The 24,090-nt window shown below is 42.2% G+C and overlaps 1 protein-coding gene across 1 annotated transcript in view; it reads left to right on the top strand.

Annotated features, from left to right (window-relative positions):
- The window catches only part of DPY19L1 (dpy-19 like C-mannosyltransferase 1), a gene marked incomplete at its 5' end in the record, with an annotated part of 210,672 nt that overhangs the window by 145,165 nt on the left and 41,417 nt on the right, over window positions 1-24,090 (top strand). The window contains 2 exons of the mRNA XM_088459640.1: window positions 1,408-1,432; window positions 13,296-13,415. Coding sequence (XP_088315766.1) covers window positions 1,408-1,432; window positions 13,296-13,415 — 145 coding nt within the window. The remainder of the gene's footprint in view (window positions 1-1,407; window positions 1,433-13,295; window positions 13,416-24,090) is intronic.

Below are 24,090 nucleotides of genomic sequence, written 5' to 3'. Positions count from 1 at the left end.
GTGTTCATTATCATTTGTGGTTTTATTCAGCAGTACAGTGCCTCCGCCCTTGTCAGCTGGTCTTATAACAACTTCTTGGTTGTTTCAAAGTTCTTTTAAACTTTTCCTCTGTCATATTGAGGTTTTTTTTGTGACTGTTTTGATGCGATCAATATCTCTTTGAACAGTGGAGGGTCTCAATAAAACTGCATTTGGCAAATGTGGAGTTAAATGTGAAGTGTTTCTTTAACTTGGTGTAAGATAAATAGATGCTTTGCTGATTCGGAGGTGGAACTCAGCAATCCTTTCAAAACTTACATTGATGTTCATAAATATAGTTAAAAAAAAAAAAAAAAAAACACCCCGAAAAGTTTTTTTTTTATGTCACACCTTCGAGGAATTCTGACAATCAATTCAACCCCTGAACTCAACAATTCACCTATTTTTTTTCTCATACCTATTTAAAGAAACACTATGTTTAATCATGTGGCTAATTGAATCTGCCCCAGTGTGTACTTTAGGCTCATGAGGAATATATGTGCTAGATCAGTGCTGTGGTATGCTATTTTATGTAAGAATGTGTATTGCCATTCATTTTGAAAAATCTTTTTGCTTCCTCACTTTCTGACTTAATAATTCCTATCACAAGATAACAGTCAGTTTTTGTCTGCAATAGTTGTCTGAAATGTAGTAGACACCTTTGGATGCTACAGCTACTCATCCTCATTTACTAATTAAAACTAGCACTGCTGTCCTTTTACTCTGATATTCAGTGCAATTTATGCCAAGCGAGAGCGGAAGCTATTACCTTGAGCAGAGTCATCAATGTGCTTAAAGCTCTACTGCTGATACATGAACAGCATATAACTAGAGCTTAGTCACTTCTCACCTTCAAGTATAACCTTACTGCACAATATGCCCTTTCTTCCCATCACAATGCATCCACACATGCATTAACTGTCAGCTCTGTAGAGAATGTTTGTAAAAGTTTTATATAATTTAATTAATAGTGAGTTACATAGAACAAACCTAGGTCATGCTGAGAAAAATAATGTCACTTTTTGTACCTGTTTCTGGGGTTGTATACATTGGGCATATCCGTTGCATTTGAGCCAACATACTGTTGTCACTGTGCAGTGGTGGGAGCAGAAGTGGAACTTGTGTTTAATCCACAATGGAAATTTGGGTATCTTGAAGGTGATGTAGAGCAACCCAATATGTGTCATTATCCATCAAGACCCAAATTGTTGTGAAAATTTTATTTCGGACAATTGACCCACTGTGCCATCGGAAAACATTAGCTATTTTTGTAGTTCATGACATTTTGAAAATCATATTGCATATGCAATATATATTGTTTTAAAATTACTTTTTTTATTGTTCTTTCTAACATTTTTGACATTATTTACTCTTATTGTTTTATTACAGATGGGAGTATTATACAGGTGGAGAGGTAAATACAATGAAGGATATGTTATTTCATTTTTTTATTTTCTCTGGTTTATAATTTTTTGAAGTGTATTTATTGTATACACTTAAATTATATTAATGTAAACAAATAAATGAAATATTAGTATTACTTTCCAAACAGCTTCATCCCCCTCCATTACTCGCCTTTTGGCATTGGGATTGTGCTCTGATTTAGGGTATTTACATCCATTAGTCCAATTTCCTGTTGTCATTGTTTTTGCTGCTATACATATAAATAACTGTGATCAAAGGCAGTGAGAGTAAAAAATATTACCAGATTTTAATGCATTATAATGTATATGTTGGTATGTTACTCTTCACCTTTATTAGTTCTAAATTACAAAGATTGCATGTTGACTTGTTCATGGCAGTAATCTAAAACATTAACGTAAAAACCACAGCTGGCATCTCATGGCTCATCAATAGGTTAACTCTGCTCCTCACCTCTATAGGTGGAATTCAAGTATGTTGCGCGCCGGGGGCCACTAGATGGTACCCGACGGAGCAATTCAATTGTTGCTCCGTTCGGGCTTCCATAGACTCCGGCCCACATCACTGGATTAAGTTTGATCTGAACTAAGTGACCTACCCACATCTGGACTTATTAACCTATCCACATCCCTCCAGTGACTGCTGACTGTACAACCTCCCAAGCTGGGTGACAGCAGTGTCCTGCCCGCAGCAACTGACCGGTGATTGGGCCAGGTGTGGGGGAGCCTATGAGCTGTTCCTGACTCACCTGCCACACCGTGTCCACCATAGTGGCCAACCCCCCACCCTGTTGCTATCCCTAGTCTGTGTCACGTAACTGAGGCACCCTGAGCCCAGGCTCAGTCACCAGCTGGTAGGTACCACCAGAGCATGAGGCCGGGGTAGTGCCTCTTACACTGCCGGAGCCTGGCAACGACAATGTCCTGTCATATTGATGGGCTGCTAACTAGTGTTTTATATAGGTGTGAAGCTGCTGTGTTACTAAGTTGAAAAAAGTTTGGTAAGATCACGCATGACAGTTGCTTATATAGTGTAGCATGAGAATTATCTTTGTCTCTAACTCACCATCTAGTAGGAATGACTGTCATTTAGGAAATAGTGAAAAGCAATTATTGCTATGAAATGATATGCCTAACCCTAATATTGATGTGATCAAACCAATAACTGATGTTACAGGTAAGTCTGATGCATACAGTATGTAAAATTTTATTTTAATTTAATGCTGCAAATTTCCTGTTAACCCATAGGCCATGCAGTTCTATTTTTCCATGGGTAACGTTAACAATAAACATCGAGCCTTTGATGAGTCAGATTTGTAGTATCATAGCTAAAGCTACAGATATGTCCTCATACACCTAGCCTCAATACGCCATGCAACACGATTGAGCCTTGTCCAGCGGTGTAGCGTATTTTTTTGCTTATTTTCTTTTTTGGCCGGAATTTGCAATCTGATGAGACGATCAGCTTCATGAGACTGCACTGATTAATTTGATATATGACACTTGTATATCTGTGTGCTACTGAGTCTGAATCTCTATACAGAGCACATATGAAAAAGCCATGGCACCTGCATCATTACACTTCATATACAGACTCAGTCGCACTCAGATATACAAGTGTCGCAGAAGGGCTGTTTGGCGCAAATGCAGCAATAGTGAATGAGGACACTTTTGTAGGTACACACCTGTACATTCATACTTGAGATTTCGATTCTTCTTACACTTACGTTTGAATCTGAAAAGGTTGTGACTGCAGCAGCAGAAACATTGGACAGAACGGACAGTAGTGTGTACATAATTCCAGGTTTGTTCGACATCGTACCACTGCAACTGATGTATATTAGGATGCCCATAAAACCATATCTTTAGATGCAATCTGTTTTGTTCAGACAAATCATGATGGTAGGTGCATACACACTCTTAAGATACAGATGTGTCCATGCTCATCTAGCCTCAATACGCCATGCAGCGCAATATGCCCGATGTGAGTGAGCAACCAGGTCCCGTGCAATTCTTCTAGTGTCGGGCATCTTTTTTTTCCAAAAATATGTCTGGTGCAATGTGATGTGATAGGAGGTTACAGTAGTCTAAGCATCTAACTCACAATGCAATGTGACTAGGATGCGCCAGGAGACTGTGCTATTTAATATGCGACACTTGTTTATCTGAGTGCGATTGAGTCTAAAGGAGCTTGGCGTAGAAAAAATCTGCAGCCACTGCAACATAGCACTTCACATACTGATTCAGAGACTCAGTCGCACACAGATATACAAATGTTGCATATCAAATTAATCAGCACAGCCTCCTGGTGCGTCCTAGTTGCATCACATTGCGACTTAGATACAATCTTGGCAAAAGAAGACGCCTAGCGCTAGCAGAGTCTCACGGGAAAAGGTGCACCAAGAGGGGCTGTTTGGCGCTATTGCAGCAAAGACGAGTGAGGACATATCTGTATATCTCTCAAGTGCGTCAGGAATCTGAAGATCTGTTAGATGATTGGGAGCATGATGTAATGGTTAGCATTAACGCCTCACAGCACTGGGTTTGATTCCCACTATAGCCCTAACTGTGAGTTTGTATATTCTTCCTGTGCTTGCGTGGGTTTCCTCCGGATGCTCCGGTTTCCTCCCACACTCCAAATATATACTGGTAGGTTAATTGGCTCCCTACAAAAATTAACCCTAATCTGTAAGTATGTGCCTGTACATGTGGTAGGGAATATAGAGTGTAAGCTCCACTGTAGCAGGGACTGATGTGAATGGACAAATATTATCTGTAAAGCAGTGCGGAATATGTGTGCGCTATATAAATAATTGGCAATAAATAATAAATAAATTATTGTATAGATTTGTACCTATCTTTACTGCATACTTTTGTTGTCACTGTTAAAACTTTTGTTAATACTGAATGGCATATCCTACCAATATTGCATACATGTAAATGAACTGGTATTTTATTGTGCAGTGATTTATTTTTTTTCATATCTTGTCCCCCACCTCCTTTTTCTCCCCGATCCTTTTGTATCCCTCTTTTCCTTCAGTATCACCTTATTCCTCTCACATCCCCTTGTTCTTCACCCTGTTCTACCACTGAGTCCATCCTGTGTTTGGTTGATGGTGAGCACCAAGTTCAGGACCTTGTTGGGGGTGGTATGAGCGTACGGCTTTGTGTGTAGGGTTAAGGGTGGATAGATCGGAATCCTCCTTGCTCTGGATCTGTGTCCTGGCAGGCAGATAGTGAGAACTATGGGAGAGGGTTACTTGTTTATGGAGCATGGGGCTATATATGGAGCCACACACTATGCATTTGTTATTTATGTTTTTCTATCCACAGAAAAAGTGGTGTATTCTTTTTCACCATACTTGACATGCTATTTATATTTTGACAATTCTATCCAACCAGTCCTTAACCACATAGGTCCCAAAATAATGTGACCCTCGTACTCTAGATGTTGGACAGCACTGACAATATTACTTAATTTCATTTCTGCTTTAAAATTTTAGTTAAAGGCTTTAAAAACTATGTGCACTGTGAGCTCCCGATTCGGGAAATTAGGTGATGGATGGTGTTTGGGGGCGACTTAGTACCGTCTTCCTCCGGCGGAGTGGGGGAAGATTGTGGGCAGCCAGTGCATGCTGTGAGGGGCAGGGACCGCCCTCCACCCCTCATTCCCTCATTGTCACCACCATTGGGAGGGTGTGAATGGTGTCCAGCCTGCCAGCTGTAGACTGACATCATATAGGATTATATAATAGATGTAAAGGTAGCATCTAAGTTGGAGGTCAGTCACTTTCAGGAAAATACACACTATTGATATAGAATGATCAAAGCAGTCATCTGGAACACTTTCAATTATAGAGGGGTCCCCATCTTGTTAACCACTTAACTGGCTAATACTTTTCCAAAAATGTCCACAAAAGTGTGATTTTTTTTTTTAATTAGTACATAGGTAGGGTAGGGAGAGAAGGGAACTGTCACACAGGAGCTAGGTAGTCTGTGTTGAAGTAGGAGTGTGGTGAACATACTCCATGTTAAGGTTCTTACAGGGAGGCTACAAATCCCTAGCTTAGATGGCCAAGTTCCATATTTCTGCACATATGCGGCACCATCTTATTCCTGCATTAGTGCGCCACAGTGGGAGACAAAAGTCTTCCACTTAGCTCTAGAGAGACTCTGAGATTGCCGCTGATCCATCCTGCCAGAGCCGCTATTGCCGCTTATATACTGCACCGCTACCCTGATGCAGTCACCGGCTGGTGATCTGTATACTCTGCTCAAGCTCAACTCCATGCATAAGAGTCTGTGTAAAGGTGCCCACAGACATAGCGATGTGCTCACGATCAGCAGATGTGTACGATTTCCCTTGAAGCTCTCCCCGGCAGCTCTGCACACAATCTCCACCCGATCTGTACACGATATGTTTCCAATCTTCATATGATCTCTCCTGCATCCAGATTTTCACAGTGCATCGCTTTCCTAGATTGTCAGATCTGCCCTACTGCACAGCAGATCTAACGATGCAATGTGCGACCAGCGGGGATGCGCATCGAGATCGTGAGTGGGGACTCACTATTTACTCAGAATTTGGCCATATTTTACACGATCTGTTGTTCCAATGTGTCGGAATCGGCCAGATCGGATAAAATATCGCTATGTGTGTGGTCAGCTTATGTCTAACTGTGGGTATGGCTGTACATTTCACATTACTGCTGAATAAACAGCCCAATTGGTTTAGAACTGGGCTGTTAATTGACTCTGCATCCGCTGGTGTGCCATACCACCGATATCTGTGCACACACATTCCAAAAGTCTGATCACAATTATATGTTAAAGCAGTGCTGATGTGGATTAGTAAAAGTGTGGCTGCCATGACATTCTGAACTGGGACTTTTTAACTACCATTCTTCAAAGTACAAAAGCGTTCCGTGGTGTGCTGTGGAACTCAGCCCGAATCCGGATGACGGCTCCATAAACAACAGTTTACAATATGGTATGAATGGAAAGATCTCATCTTTAATGCTTATTTATTTGATATTATTCTGAACCATGTGTGTGGCCAATTGCCAATATCCTATGTGGATGCCTGTTCTTGTTTTTATATTGTATATTCAATAAATGTGATATTCTGTTGACACAGTTTGATCCTACTTGAATATCCACTGGTATACATTGCTCAACAATCTACATCTAGCATCAAGGAGCGTTGTGTTGGATTAATTTCTTTTTCTATATACAGGTTGAGTCTCCCATATCCAAATATTCCGAAATACGGAATATTTTTAGCATGACTGAGATAGTGAAACTTTTGATTTTTGATGGTTCAATGTACACAAACTTTATTAAGGCACACAATTATTAAAAATAAAGTATAAAATGACCTATAGGCTATGTATATGAAACATAAATTTCATGTATGTACACAAACTTTGTTTGAGCCCCAAAATTATTGAAAATATTGTATAAAATTACATTCAGGCTGTGTGTATAAGGTGTATATAACACAAACCCCGGGTCCACAAACAACCCAGAACATCACAGTTTGCACTGGCCCCATGGAGCCGGCCACGGATCAGGAGTCAGGAGTGGATTTATTCAGGTGCATTTCTGGTCGTTTAGAAAATCTGGAAAACATGCAGCATCAGATGGCTCAATTTCTGCAAGAGATGTCCAAGCGACAGGATAGTTTGCAAACTTCCTTTTCTACCCCTGAAGTACCAGCATCTACATCCGCATCAGCATCTGGGAATACAGGAGGCAGATCATCTCCCCACTTACGTCTTCCTTTACCAAATAAATTTGACGGCAATCCTAAACTCTGCCGAGGATTCCTAAATCAGTGTGACATACATTTTACCCTGCAGCCTGACAACTTTCTAACTGCAAGAACTAAAGTGGCTTATATAGTCTCTCTGTTATCCGGCCAGGCCTTGGAATGGGCTTCCCCACTCTGGGAGCGCTCAGATCCGCTGCTGGATAATTACGCAGGCTTTGTGTCATCCTTCAGGAGGATTTTCGATGAACCTGGGCGTACTGCATCAGCATCATCAAACATCATGACACTGAGACAAGGGGTCCATCCTGTCAGTCAATATGCCATGCAATTTCAAATTTTAGCATCAGAGCTCAAATGGAATGAGGAAGCCCTCACCTCGACCTTCTGGCATGGGTTGTCAGACCGACTAAAGGATGATCTAGTCACTCGAGAGCTTCCTACTAATCTGAACGACATGATTTCATTGTGTATCAAAGTTGACCTACGCTTCAGGGAACGTCAGGCTGAAAAAAACAGAACTGACCGGCAAAGGTCATTTACCCCCTCCATTTCTACCCGTCCCATTCCTTCCCCTACTGAAGAGGAGCCTATGCAGGTGAATCATACACACCTCTCTAAAGAAGAACGTCAGAGAAGAATGCAAAAGAACCTCTGTCTGTACTGCGGAGAGTCCGGTCACCTGCTTATCTCCTGCCCCCGTAAACCGGGAAATGCCAAATCCTAACTGACCCTGGAGACATCAAGTTAGGAGTTATGAACCCGTCTCCAAAAATTAAAGATTTCACGATTACCCTAGCCTTGGATCTTAAACCCAAACCTGTCTTTGCTACTGCTCTACTCGACTCGGGAGCAGCCGGAAATTTCATAACGTCTAGTTTCATAGATAAATTTCAGATTCCTTGTTTGTCTCTCAACCATGCCATCTCTCTGACCTCTATAGACGGATGCCCTTTAACTAACGGGATAGTCACCAAAGAGACTCAACCAGTATTGGTCCGAATTGGGGCACTTCATTCTGAGTCCTTAAAATTCCTGGTGATATCAGAGGCCTCTCAAGAAATTGTTCTTGGTCTACCCTGGTTACGTCAACATAATCCCAGGATTGATTGGAGTTCTATGCAGATTCTGTCATGGGGTATGGACTGTCAGAAATCCTGTCTTCCAAAGATTCGACCTGTGAGAAAGACAGTTCCATTAGTTTCTTCTGCCATTCCCAAGGAATATCAGATGTTCGCCGATGTTTTCTCTGAACAACGAGCAAATATCTTACCCCCTCATAGGGAATGGGACTGTCCAATTGAATTGATACCTGATAAGATACCACCTTGTGGTCGTACCTATCCGCTGTCCTTGCCTGAGACTCAAGCCATGACCGAATACATCCGGGACAACCTGGCAAAGGGGTTCATTCACCCCTCTACTTCACCTGCCGGAGCTGGGTTTTTCTTCGTTGGCAAGAAGGACGGTGGTCGAAGACCATGCATCGATTATCGAGGCCTTAATGACATTACTGTAAAGAATCGATACCCTCTTCCCCTGATTACTGAGTTGTTTGATCGGGTCAAGGGCTCTGTCATTTTTTCGAAATTAGATCTGAGAGGGGCTTACAACCTCATTCGTATCCGAGCTGGCGATGAATGGAAGACCGCTTTTAATACCAGAGATGGACATTTCGAGTTTTTAGTAATGCCTTTTGGATTGTGTAAAAGAAGTTTTGACCCGTTTGAGAGAAAACCACCTTTACTGCAAACTGGAGAAGTGCGTCTTTGGAGTGCCCAGTGTACCTTTTCTCGGCTATGTAATATCTGGCACCAGTTTAGAAATGGACCCCAAGAAGGTACAGGCAATTCTGGATTGGACCCGACCTCAGACACTGAAGGCCATCCAGAGATTGTTGGGCTTCGCAAATTATTATAGACGCTTCATTAAGGGATTTTCTACTCTGCTGGCTCCCATTACAGCCTTGACCCGCAAAGGTGCTAATCCTGCCCAATGGTAACCTGAGGCAGAGTCTGCCTTTCATCTTCTAAAACAGGCCTTTATCTCAGCACCAGTTCTTCGACAACCCGATCTGGACAGGCCTTTTTTGTTGGAAGTAGACGCATCATCTGAAGCTGTGGGAGCAGTCTTATCTCAACGTTATGAGGACAACCGAGTCCATCCGTGTGGGTTCTTTTCTAAAAAATTCTCTCCTGCCGAAAGGAACTACGCCATAGGTGAGCAAGAACTACTAGTTGTAAAGTTGGCGTTGAAGGAATGGAGATATTTGCTAGAAGGCGCCAAGTTTCCATTTACTGTATTTACGGACCATAGATATCTCCTATTTCTCAAAAACCTCCAATGTGTGAGTCCTCGTTTAGCCCGCTGGGCAATATTCTTTGCCAGGTTTCAGTTCACCCTGACCTTCCGGTCTGGAGCACTTAATCAGAAGGCTGATGCCCTATCGAGATCTCTCCTCTGTGATGATCAATCTGAAAATCAAAGCAATACCCCTGTCTTGGAATCAAGAGTTTTCGCCGCATTACAACTTCAGCCTCCTACGGGAAAATCATTTGTGGCCCCAGAATTAAGGAAGCAGCTTCTCACTTGGGCACATTCCTCTCGGTTCGCAGGGCACTCAGGCACTCGGAAGACCTTGGAGTTCCTGAAAAGACACTATTGCTGGCCTTCCATGAAGGCAGATATAATGGAGTTTATCTCTTCCTGCTCCTCCTGTGCCCAGCATAAATCATCACGACAAGCTCCAGCTGGGGAATTGCTTCCATTACCTACTCCATCACGTCCATGGACGCATCTCTCCATGGATTTCGTCTCACACCTGCCAGTCTCTCAAGGTTTCAACACTATCTGGGTTGTAATTGACAGATTTTCTAAGATGGTCCACTATATACCGTTGAAGAAGTTACCTTCTGCCCCTGACCTGGCACAGTTGTTTGTCCAACACATATTTCGTCTACATGGCCTTCCTGCTGAAATTGTCTCTGACCGTGGTGTGCAGTTTACTGCAAAATTCTGGAGGGCTTTGTGTTCTGTGCTTCAAGTGAAGTTAAACTTTTCCACGGCCTACCATCCGCAAAGCAACGGCTCCACCGAGAGAGTTAATCAAGACCTAGAGACTTTCTTAAGAATTTTTATGTCATCTTCCCAGGACAATTGGGCTGCCTTGCTGCCGTGGGCTGAGTTTGCACATAATGCTTCCTACCACTCGTCAACTAACCAAACGCCATTTCAGTTTGTATATGGCCTTCATCCTCGTGTTCCCGAATTCCGAAGCCTGCCTGTTTTCGATGTTCCGGCCGTGGAGGACACGGTGTGGAATTTTGCTGCCATCTGGACTCAAGTACGGTCTGATTTGTTGAAGGCATCCTCTCGCTATAAGACCCAGGCCGATAAGAAGCGTAGAATAGTTCCACGCATGCAAGTAGGAAACCAGGTCTGGTTGTCTACTCGGAACCTTCGTCTAAGAGTTCCGTCTATGAAATTCGCACCCCGTTTCATCGGTCCCTTCACCATAACAGAAGTCATTAATCCAGTGGCCTACCGTTTACAGTTACCCCCATACCTAAAAATTCCCAATTCGTTCCATGTTTCCTTATTAAAGCCCCTAGTCCTGAATAAGTTCCATAATGCTCTACCTGCTTCTCCTCGAGTCCAGACGGAGAGAGGAGTTGAGTTTGAAGTCGCCCAGATCTTCTACTCTCGTCTGCGCAGAGGTCATCTTCAGTATTTGTTGGACTGGAAAGGTTACGGTCCAGAGGAACGTTGCTGGACCGATGCTCGTGATGTCCACGCTCCCACGCTCATCAGGAGATTCCATTCTGCCCATCCGGAGAAGCCTGGTGAGTGTCCTGAGGCCACCCCAAAAGGGGGGGGTACTGTCACGGCCAGGGTATTTCAGCATGGCGCTAGGCGGGTGTTACCTGTGAGGTCGTTGTGGCGCGGGCTGTCTGGTGGCGGAGCTGGTGTCTGGCGGGGGGCTTTGGCTGCGCGCGTTGTTGTGCGGTCCTGTTGTCACTCTGCGCTGGTGAGGCCTGGCGGCGTCTCCGTTCCGTTTGGCATGGGCGCCGCCATCTTGCCTTCTGGCCATGTGATGCGGCTGGCCAATCCTGGTGAGTCACATGTTCCCTCCGGCCAGTAACAGCACGGCATGGGGTATTTAGGAAGGGTCAATGCCTTCCTTCTTTGCCAGTGCAACGTGTATCTCAGCCTAGCTGAGAGGGAGTTCTCTGTGCTTTCCTGTTCCTGTGAATTCGCTGTCTGCCAGTCTGCCTGTCAGCTCCTAGCTCCCACTGGACTACCCCGCTTCCTCCATCACCCTTGCCCATACCTGAGTGCCTGAGCCTGCTGACATCCTGCGCTTCAGTTCACTACCTGTATACCTGGCTTGTTTATTTTCAGTTCACTACCTGCAAACCTGGCTTGATTATTTTCAGTTTCACTACCTGCACACCTGGACAGCTCTAATTGTTTCTACTTGGACATTAACCCTTTTACTCCCACCACAGAACTCTTGTGCACATTATATATTCCTGGACTTTTATTTACTGCCATTATATGTCTACTCAAGCACTTATTAAAAATTCTAGTTTTATTTTTAAATCTGCTTCTGTGATCGCTCCTGCTACCACCCCGGGTCCACAAACAACCCAGAACATCACAAATGCATTCTGTGTTTAGATTTGGGCCCTATTCCGAAGACATTTCAATATGGTATGCAATTATTCCAAAATACGGAATTTTCCGTTATCCAAAATACCCTTGGTCCCAAGCATTTTGGATATGGGAGACTCAACCTGTATTGTACTTGAGTAGAAGTGTTACTCTTTCTATTGAATCCTACCTGCTGCATATTTGGTGTGTGCTGCTCCGGATAAAGTTTGTTTCATTTTTATTCTATGTGTATAAATAATGTCCATTTACATCTGATTCAGATTAAATGTATTAACAATTATGCAGTTAAAATGACTACTGTATTACCTTTATATATTATATAAACACAATACAGTTTGTTTTCTGTTATTTTTTTTTTTGTTTTTTTATTTTATTAATGTATGAGATGGTTAGAATTGCTGGAGGTTAGACTGCAAGAAGAGGAGCCAGCAGTAGGGGTGGATGTTCTGAAGGTTCATCTATTACTGCTTCCTGGGAGAGGGGGAGTGTCTGGAGGGGAGGTGGGCCTGCATTGAGGCTTCACTGTTGGGCAGCCCTGTTAGAATTCCTTACTATCACAGTGTGGATGGGGGAAAAGTGTGAGGAGCCGCGGCTGCCCCGAGCTTTTTAATTATTGTCAAAAATGGTTGGATGAAGCTTTATGATTTATCTTGCCTTTTATGTAATTGTATGTGTTTATTTTATATATAATAAATATTCTGTACTGTTTATCTTATAATTGACAGTATTTGAAGTGGATTATTCTATTTAGAGTATTTTAAATCTTTCTTGCACACTCTTTGGTTATTAATATATTTAATTTCTACTTATTTTTGTTTATTTATACAAATTGATATTATAATATATAATTTTTTTTTCAATCCCACCCCTTTTTTTGTTGTTTTGCACATTTTATAGATCGACCTTTTCTAGGTGCTGCATAATACCAGTTGTCTATTAATATTGTTTAAATATTTAAATTACTTTATGCGCCTGATTTGTTTTGTTACGTGACATATTGATTAATGTTTTTTTGATCAGATAATTTTGCCCATTTATGCCCATATGCTGCAATATTACGACTATTTCATGAGTTTGCTCCAGATAGCACACCAGATGATTAGCATTGGTCTTACTTGGACTAGTGTAATTATATGTCACATGTGATCAATTCTTCTGGATTATTTTGTTATATTTTATATTTACTGAGCCACAAATGGTCCCCAGTGCTGTACATAGAGGGTGAATATAATACGTTATTTAAATCCTGTTTTGATAACCGAAGCTTATTTTTAGAATGTTTAGCTTGTAAAAAAATAAGTTTGTAATTTCCTGTTTTTCAATAATGCAACAGGTTACTGCATGAAAATGTTGTAGAGTATAACGTAGCATTAAATGGATGCCATGTCAATAAGGGTTCTTCATTTTTACAGCTGGTATATCATGCACTGCAGCTATTGGCCTTTGCTGTCCTTGCCATTTTAATTATGAGACTGAAGTTGTTCTTGACACCCCACATGTGCGTAATGGCTTCACTCTTATGCGCCAGACAGGTAGGTAATTTTTCGTTTCATAATATAATTTCTAAAACTGCTTTTAAGGAATCTGCATTAGAATTTTATATTATACAGATGTGTCCACATACATCTATCCTCCATGCGCTACAAGTCGCACCACACATAACGCGGAAGCTCTGTGTGCCTTGGTAGCGCCGAGCATCTTTCATGTGACTTTTTACCTTCAAATGTGTCTTATTCACACAGTGATGCAAATAAAATGATATGCAGCATGCCTATGTTCTCTGTACGTCTGCGGGTGTATCTACATGTGTAATGCTACGTTAGTGTCAGCGGTTGTAACACTGTAACGTATCGTTTTGCATGCAGATACACAAACAGACAGAGAACACAGGCATGCTGCATACTGTATCACTTTAATCAGCAGAAGCTGCTTGTGCTAGCTATTCACATCATTGTGTGAATAAGACGCATTTGAAGATAAAAAGTCGCACAAAAAGACGCTCGTGCTAACGAGTCACGCCACGACATGGTGCGATTAGAAGGGCTGCTTAACGCACAAGGAGGTTAGATGTATGTGGACACATCTGTACTATCCAACTTTCTTGCGTACAGGTTATTGCTGCTGAATATAAGTACAATTGCATGAGGCCACAAATTTTATATATATATATATATATATATATATATATATATAATGTATATTTATTTTTGTTTATAAATAAAAGTGACAATAACTGAATGTCTGCACATGTAATTGAAGTAGTTATAATTTTTCTTATGAATACTTGAAGTAAACTTTTAACAGCGTACAAGATGGCCCTTTTGTGTGTCTAGCACACAAAGTAACGCATTCCCAGAGGCTTCAAAAAACCTAACCTATCTCAACTCACTCGAATATTTAGGGGTCTATTTACTAAGCAGTGTTAGGAGACAGAGTGAAAAGTGATAAGTCTGTGATAAGGTGCCAGCCAATCAGCTCCCTACTGCCATCTCACAGGCTGTGTTTGAAAAATTACAGTTTGGAGCTGATTGGCTGGCACCTTATCACAGGCTTATCACTTTTCACTCTGTCTCCTAACACTGCTTAGTACATAGACCCCTTATTCACTTCAAACTAACTAGGCTAATACAGTGTCTTTGCTGCAGTTGTGCCAAACAGCCCCTCTCAGCGCACCTGGTCAAATTAAATTTGAAACTCTGCAGTTAAAGCACATCTTGTTTGTTTAATTTCAAAGCCATTGTGGTGGTGAATAGAGGCCAAAATATGAAAATGCTGTCAATGTCCCAATATTTATGCACCTGACTGTACACTGTGGCAAGTCACACTCATATTTTCAGTACTGATAATGCTCATAAATACATTGCCTTGATCTCACATAGCCAACAGGTTCAGTGCTGGGGGCAGTGAGGGGGTAAGAGCAGGCAACATTTGTGACAGTGCTGGGGGTGGTATCAGATGGTAGCTTGGACAGTGTTGGGAGAAGGTAGCAGTTGGGGTAGAGGGGGTTAGGAGCAGCAGTAGTTAGGGTAGCAGTTAGGGTAGAGCAGGTGGTTCAGTCAGGCAGCATTTGGGGCAGGGAGTGCGTTGAAAGGGCAGTCAGCAGTTGGGGTAGAGGGGGGTAAGGGCATGTGGCAGTTGGGGCAGGGAGGGTGTAAGCGTAGATAGCAGTTGGGGCAGTACTGGGAGAAAGATGTGGTTAGGGGCAGGAAGTACTGGGGCAGTAGTTCCTGCTGTGAGCCCCTGACCGGGTCACTAGAGCCATCTCCAGCACTACCACTATGTCTTCCACAAAGGCAGTGTCTAGGATACTGTTGTGTACCTCTAGCTCAATGAGCTGCAGCCCCAGCTTGTCCCTCAGTGCCCAGGTGTAGAGCTCCAGCTGTGTCCACCTCCCCAGCCTAAAGCTTGCGAAGAGCTGCTGGTTGAAGTCAGAAATGGAGCACACAATGGAATGTGTACACTGCCCCAGGCTGCTGTAGGTGGCCAACACCACCGACTTGATGAGGACAACAATGCTGCTGCTGCAGACTGGAGAGTCACAAGGTGATCGATGAGAAAGCCATGCAGTGCCTGAGGAAATCTGGTGTAGGTTTTGGGAAGAAGGATGGAGAGCCCGGAGATGTAGGATGCAGAGCCTGCAGCACTCGATGTAAATTGCAGAGCACTGACTGCCTGAGGGAGGGAGGGCAATTGGATGGGGAGACGCTGCAGGATTGCAATTGGCTGCGGCGCACACAGCCAGATCATATAGTTCATCACAGCATGTTTTGTTGAGGCCCACTAATTTTTCAAAACTGTGTCCTTCACTCACTGCCTATAGCGTGTAAAGAATGCACTATAGCGCTATTTAAGTTAATAATTATATGTATACACAACAATATGTTCTATTAAATATTTATGATGTACAATGTATACTATATGATTACTCTTTCAATGAGCGGATTTCTCAAGAGACTTGTTTCAAAATCAACAATCTACATTTGCCATGTTAGACTTTAATACATCAGGCCTGCCACCCATCCCCCATGCCCATTCATTCCTCATTGATAGCCCTGCACACATTAGACCACACATTACAAGCCCCAGTGATAGCCCCTCCCCCACATTATTGTGATGCTGGCCATACACGGGATGATTGATCACACGATTTGGGCAGTTTTTACAGGTTGGACAGACCAATCTTATGAAAATAGTTTTGAGTCTTCTGTGACCCCGATACGCGTCCCCACCGTCGTCTAGTTGGATCACAGATCAGATGGTTTTGCAGAGAGACCTCAACCTATCGTGCATGATTTTCAATCTTATGTGAAGTCTTATGTGAAATCGTTGCATTTTCAAAACAAATCGTCCAGGATCTTAAGGGAATAATTTCAAGGGAAATCATACAACTCATCTTACCAACTTTTGAATCTCACCGTGTATGGCCACCATTACACAATAACCCACCTCAATATACCCTAATATTATGATTTCAATTTGCATATACATATTTCTCAATCCCATTATTAGTATTATTATTATTATTCACCCCTCCTTCCTCCATAGGCTTAATTAGCCATGAGATATCTATGCCACCAGATTACACATGACACTCATAGCCCTGTGCAATGCAAATTATAACAGATATCCTTAGGTCAATACACTACATGTGTCCCATTATGCCAAAGAACCTGGTTAGATACATTGTATCACTGATCAGCCCTGACCTTTTCCATTGTAGTCTTATCCCTACCTCGTGCTGGGTTATCCCAGACCAAACCCCACACCTCAGTACTGTCAAGCCAGGGGTCAGGGAATAAGTACCCCAATGTTGCCAGGCCAAGGGGGACAGGTGATAGAAACCTAAATATAGTCATGCAGGCAGGTGATAGGTACCCCAATATTGTCAGACCAGTATGGGGGAGCAAGTCATTGATACCCCAATATTGTCAGTCCAAGAGTAGGGGATACCCCAATATTGCCAGGCCAGAGGGGCAGGTCATAGGTTCTCCCCCATCAGTGCCCAGGATATGGTGCCCCCCCCCCCTGCTTTTTAAGAGCAGCTCCTCCGTGTCACTGTCGAAGCCCTCCTGGTAGCATTTTCTCTAGAGGAAATGTGCGCATGCGCCTGACCAGTACTGCGCATGTGTTGTACGGGTCTGTGACCCTGCACACAATCCAATCACTGTTGGACAGTCTGCCGCCGTTTCTGAGCAGGGAGGGGACAGGGACGGCCTCCGTTGTACTTGCTCTGCTACAATGTTTAGGTAGGTGGTATGTGTCAATGTAACATATATATGAATACCAGGGCCCAAGGTTTCCCAGCAGAATACTGCCCAGAGCATCACACTGCCTCCACCAACTCGCCTGCTGCCCATAGTGCATCCTGATGCCATCTGTACCCCAGGTAAACCACGCACCCAGCCGTCCAACTTGATTCATCAGACCAGGCCACCTTCTTCCATTGCTCCTTGGTCCAGTTCACGGTACCATTGTAGGTGCTTTGGGCGATAGACAGGGATCAGCATTGGCACTCTGTTCGGTCTGCAGCTATGCTGCCCCATACACAGCAAGCTGCACTGTGTGATCTGATATCTTTCTATAATAGCCAGCATTACATTTTTAAGCAATTTGTTCTACAGTATCTCTTTTGTGGGAAAGGACCAGACTGGTTAGCCTTCACTCCCCATGCACATCAATGAGCCTTGGGTGTCCAAGAACCTGTGGCCAGTTCACCTGTTTTTCCTTCCTTGGACCACTTTTGGTAGGTAGTAACCACTGCATACTATGAACACTCCACAATACCTGCCATTTTGGAGATGCTTTGACCTAGTCGTCTACCTATAACAATTTTCCCTTGTCAAAGTCGCTCAGATCCTTATGCTTGGTCATTTTCCGGTTTCCAACACATCAATTTCAAGAACTGAGTGTTCACTTGCTGCCTAATATCCCCTTAACAAGTGCCACTGTAACAAGAATCATTGTTATACACTTCATCTGTCAGTGGTTTTAATATTATGGCTAATTGTTGTATATATTTATAGAGTATGTAGTGAACTAAATGGTGCAACGATTTGCTCTGCTAAAGTGCAGTAAAGAGTTTCTACCCCTTCTTATTTTGCAAAATGAGATTTTGTTTTTACACTGCACCGCAAAACTAGGTGTACCTGTGTGCCTACTCCATAAAGGCATGTACTAACTCTACTCAGCTATTCCTTTTGACCTGTGTAAACTTCTGCCATTCAGTGAATGCTAGTTTTTGCCAGACTCTTTAGTGGAAATCTAGGCACGCCAGTGCAAATTGAGGGCAAAACAGCTTTCTGTGACTTAGCTGGTTTGCCCTTTGTATATGTATATGACTTTTTTTCTTTTTTTTTTTTTTTAGGATACTCACATTTAAATGTTATTTAAATTATAATTAATTCACGGGTAGACTAAAAGCCTTTCAGCTGTCCCTTTTTTGGACAACACTTCATTTAACTTTATTCCTTCCAACATGTCTTTTTTGAATCGCGTGTATTGACATCGAATAGTTAAACTCTGCTTCTAGCGCCCTGAAGTGTCATATTGGCTCCTAATTTCAATATACTGTGTGAGCAACTGCTTCTGTAGATTTGACCATTGTAGTTTAATTTTTGATAAACTTTCAAGTTGAGGGCAACACTATGAATGTAAACAACATTGTTTTTTAGGGGTTTTTTACGATGTTAGACTTCTATATTAGTCCAGTAAATGTATATATCCTCTATGTAGATGTCTTGTTTAAAATGTATGCTTCTACAATTACTATCATTGCCGAGGGAAACTAATGTATTAACAGCTGATATTTTGTTGCACTTTCACTCATTTCTTCACAACTTTTCTAAAAAATCACTATAGGTACTCATGATCCTAAATGGTTACTGCAGATGACACCTGTAGGGATATTGAATAAAATGTGCTAGGTTGTTTCTTTGTATGTGTTAAAATAATTAAAAATCATTTAAAAGCAAGTAAAGCCACTATTTGATATTTACAGTATATATAGCAAAGGCTGTGTATTACTTAGATGAATAATAAATATTAAAATACAGCACTTTTATTTCTAAATAAATCAACCATGTTCTCTTTCAATCCTCCGCAGCAGGCTGCTATGTTAGGAAGAAAGTTTGTTTCTAAGGAAACAGGCAATTTGCTTACAGCTTAGCAGGCTTGCTGTGCAGTATTGGTTAACACTTTTGCAGTGGAGGGGTTTTCTCATCCCTGTTCTGAGTCTGTTTTGGCACTTTTGGAGCTGGTCACATTCCAACATCAATTTAATTAACTTTTTACTACATTAACCACACAAATTATATCTCAATGTTTTTTTAGATAGCTTTGAATTTTCTGAAAATATCATTACTATTTTATTTTCTTCTACCACATCAAATAAAAATATATGGTCACCACGTTAATGGCTTTTGTTAATAGCTGCTCCGTTATCTAGTAAATGAAAACAAAATTTATATATAGAGGAGAGCACTTGTATAATGTTAATATACTTGAAATCGTTTATTAGAAAACTCATTAAAAACAGAAAGTTAATTCCCAGAAACTGGTTAAAAAAAGACAGCTACCTCATGGCTCTACTTTTCCAATAGGGTCAATTTTTCTTGGTTTTGCATTGAATAAATTATTAAAATAATCAAATTATACAATATGTATGTATAAAATATACAATAATTTAAGTAAAATTGTGTAATTGTTTGTGTATATACAGTAGGATAAAAAAATCAAATAAAATGCAACTAAAATGGGCAAAAAAAAGTGTTTTTTTAATTGAAGTAGTAGTAAGGAAGTGAACTAAGAGCATGTTTTGTTTTATTTTTTCCTTAATAAATACCACCAAGAAAAATGTTGTGGTTCTTGCATCTGCATTAATTCACCTTTCCACAGCAACAAAAGGCAGGATTATACATATAGGTTTTCACAATAGAATGCACAAATTTAAATTCTAATGCTAGTTTCCTACCATCTTGAACACTACAATGTGTAGAAATAATACATATCCTTTTATAAATGTAAAACATTTAACAAGGGGACCCCTTTCACCCAGGATGAGGTCATTAGATTCCCCAGCCCATCTCTTTCAAATATGGGTGCCTCAGAGTTTGTTGAAGCCAGGTTATGGACATATTCCTTCACCCCTGAACTTCTTATTGTTTTAGCAGTGTCTGGGCTATTGCCTGATAAGGCGGTTTATACAATACTACTGCAGGGGCCGAAACTAGGATATCTGTCACCCGGTGCAAGGTAGCAATTTTGCGCCCCCTCCCTTCGTGTACCTGAAGTTTGTCCTTGCTCCTCCATAAGGCAGTGCACTACTCAGACGTCCCTGGTATAGTGACTTGCATTATTCCACACACCATAATGCCCATTATACACTGCGCCACACACTGTAATGCCTGTTACCAAAGTGCCACTTACATATTTGCCCGACACCATTTTATAACCCACAGTAAGGCTTCTAATTACTTTAAAATTACCTGCTCATTGTCAGGGGTTACATGCTTGTTGCCAGGTGGTTTATGCTCGTTGCCAGGTGGTTTATGCTCGTTGCCAGGTGGTTTATGCTTGTTGCCAGGGGGTTTATGCTTGTTGCCAGGGGGTTTATGCTTGTTGCCAGGGGGTTTATGCTTGTTGCCAGGGGGTTTATGCTCATTGCCAGGGGTTACATGCTCATTGCCATGGGGTTACATGCTGGTTGCCATGGGGTTTATGCTTCTTGCAATGGGGGTTTATGCTCGTTGCTAGGGGATGTCACGGGAGAAGATGCAGCTTTCAGCATCTTCTCCCTGCAGCGCTGTATGCATTGCGCTGGCCTAACAGACACTAGAGGTCCAGTAGGACCTTTAGCATCTGTCTCTTCCTAGGCGGTGGCCATTTTTGGATGGCCGTTTTCAGCAGAGTCCATGCAGACGGCTAGTCCGCATGGAATTTGCTGAAAACGGCCATCCAAAAATGGCCGCCGCCAAGGAAGAGACAGACACTAGAGGGCCAGTAAGAACCTCTAGCATTTGTCTCGTCTTTGGCGGCGGCCTTTTTTGGTTGGACGTTTTCTGAGTCTGCAGACCCCAAGCCACCTCGAGTCAGCTTTTTCACCCCCTGCAATCCCGGCACCTGGTGCACGTGCACCTCTAGCCCCCCCCCCCTAGTTGCGGCCCTGACTACTGCAGAGCTGGTTTCATTATCTACAACCGATCTATGCATACACACTTGTCCAACTTTTCAGCAGACCTCCAATCTGCATCTACTGAAACAATCTGCTTAAAGGTTACTGCCACTAACACACAAATTTACTTTAATGAAATGCAGAGCTACATGGCATATTAACATACAGGAAAAGGAAATAGAATCATTGCCAGTTATATTCATGCTACAAAGAGATTAAGGGCCATATTCAATTTGAGGCGAATAGTCTGAGGTCGGACTTTTCGCCATCATCGCCGTTTATTTCAGGGATAAAGTATCGGGCGTGTGCCCGCTTATCTCCGTATTCAATTAGGATCCGGCAAAAACGGGACCTGGTGGAAAGGTAAGTATCAAAGTCATGTCATTTTGGGGGGAAATCATGCCGTCACCCCCCAAAAGATGTCCTGACATGGGGGATCACTATGGGTACCCCCGATTTGGTTGCTGAAGGTAGTCAGGTGCATAAATGCGGCTTTAGAAGAAGTGATGAAGAATAGCACTTAGGTTTTTTGGGGGGGAATAACTAACTAGTCCCGTCAAATTTGGGGTACATGAAAATGGGTGCAAGCATATTTTAAAGTCATTTTTTTTAATTCTTCAAAAATCCACATGCCACTACCACCCGCATTATAGAAAACAACTGCCACATGCTTGATGACCCCCTCTGAGTCAATTTCACTAGTTTTAAAGTTTGTCCCCCAATATTTTATTTCTTTTTGCCCCCAAAAAGAAAGTATATTTTTTGGGTGTCCTAAGGATTTTTTAAAAAAATGTTGACACACATTACATTAAGGGGACATTCTGAAGGCTGCAGGCTATTTTTTTTTTATTCTGCACCCCTAAACCCCAATTCTGCACTTTTTTTCGCCAACCATAACAGTGGTGAAAACTTATCCCCGTTTTTATGGGGAAAAGTGAAACAGGCGAAAATGACGTCATCGGTGATAAATTATTACCGATAACCCGTTTTCACATGCTAATTCAATATGGCCCTAAATGGTTAATTGTTAAAATAAAAAAAATGCATAGGGTCCCCCCCTAAATCAGTAACCAGCCGTGAACCTCTGAGCCTAGGCTGGTATGGTAAAAGAGGGGCAGAAACGGCATGTGGTTCCTCTTATTTTCAACAGGCCGAACCAGCTGAAGAGCTAATGCCATAGCAGGGAGACACACAGCATGGGGCCCCACTGACATCACATTAGCCAGCCCCAAATTTGTCAGCCCATGGTTGGAATTCCTCTGAAAGTGGGGACCCCAAAAATTAAATGGAGTCCCCCCCCCTCGCATGCAACTTACAACCCTAGGTTCAAATCCCATGGCTATTCCCTGAATTCCTGGTGGTGGTTGGAAGAGGCAATGGTTTTGGAAGAGTTCATATTGCTCTTTACAGGCAGGTACCAGCAAAGGAGCCCCAGCATGATGGCATTTGTGGAACAAGTGCCAGAATGCCCAGACATTAAGGTCACCTGTAGTCCGCCTGTATTGAAAATATTTAAATAAAGACAGGACACCAATTGTTTTAGTATTGTATTGTGTTATGTGTTCAATAGTATTTTATTTTATTGAACACATCTATAAATTGGTGGGAGATAGCCTGTTTAAGCTGTGTTGTAACTGTTACTGCACCCCAGGTCTTTCATCTTCAATCTTCAAGAGCTCTTCTCTGCTCCCTCTCCACCGACTGACTCCCTGCCACTGCCTCGCACTGGCTCATATCAGCCATCCCCCGGGGGTGAGGCAATGACGTGTGCCATGATTGGCACACTGCTGCCATCCTGAATTTACGGCCCATTTCAAAAATGGATCTGCAAGTGATTTATGGCATTAAGCTGTGTTGTAAAATTTATGGCATTAAGCTGTTTTGTAAAATAGTGAGCGCTGTTTTCGAAATGGGCCATGCTGACATTGAACATGTGGGGCACAGCTGAACCCATGGCCACCTATAAACTGCTGTAATGGCTGATGGGGACTGGATCCTCCGGGATCCAGGTCCGCCACCATGCTTGCGGCCTCCGCCAGGTCCTACCGCATCGCCAAACCATGCTGGGATCCCTCCATATCCAAGCCCGTCATCATGATTGAGACCTTTGCAGGACCCTGCTACATGGCTGCAGCCCGGCAGTGCCACTGATGTTGGCATGTGCCCAGCTGACAGCTGCTATGATGGTGTGCTTAACCGCCGAGTCTGGATATAGGTCGCTGGGTGCAGTCTCTGCAGCCTACACACTTCCATATTGTTCTGCGTTTGGGTCTCCTGATTCATAAGCTAGTTTAAGTGCCTGAAAGCATCGGTTGGGTGAGGATACACACTTGCTTAACTGGTCGGTTAAGGGTCTGATTGACCGCAGATTAGCTAGGTGTGTGCCCAGTTTTGACTTGCATGATATTCCATCAGCACATTGCCCTAAATTTGTGGGATTGGCTTTAGCTGTCTTGAGTAGAGAATAATATTTTACTTTTTAACAGAGATCCAGTGGTATGTCATGGTAACACGAAACAATGTTTTTATCTCCATGGTTCATATATGGAAAATTGAAATGTAAGGGTTGTGTGCTTTTTTAAAACAATGATAACAGCATGTTTTCTAGTGCAGTGGTTCTCAAACTCTGTTATCAAGGTGCCCTAACAATCCAGGTTTTAAAGATATTAATGCCTGTGCAAAGACGGTATAATCAAACTGACTGAGGTACCAAATAAATCGTATGTGCTTAAGCATGGATATCTCAAAACCCGGACTATTTTACTTGTACAGTAAGTAATTTATATGTAGACTTGTAATAGTCAACATACACAGCATAATATGTTTTAAAAGACTTCTGTTCATGTTAAATAAAATAAAAAAAACATTTCTCTTATTTTTACTAATTCTAAAATGTTTCCTGTCTAAAGTATAATTACAAGATAAATTGATGTCTAGAATGGTAAAATACAGTATTCATATTTCTCTCCTATGAAGTGGGATGGCTGTGAAGGTGTGAAAGTATAATGTTATTGCATTAGTCTACTCACATCTGGGAA

This window comes from Taudactylus pleione, unplaced genomic scaffold (genome assembly GCF_031769625.1).
Source record: "Taudactylus pleione unplaced genomic scaffold, aTauple2 ptg000921l, whole genome shotgun sequence".
In the NCBI taxonomy this organism is placed as follows: domain Eukaryota; kingdom Metazoa; phylum Chordata; class Amphibia; order Anura; family Myobatrachidae; genus Taudactylus; species Taudactylus pleione.
This window is presented reverse-complemented; position numbering and strand designations above follow the sequence as displayed.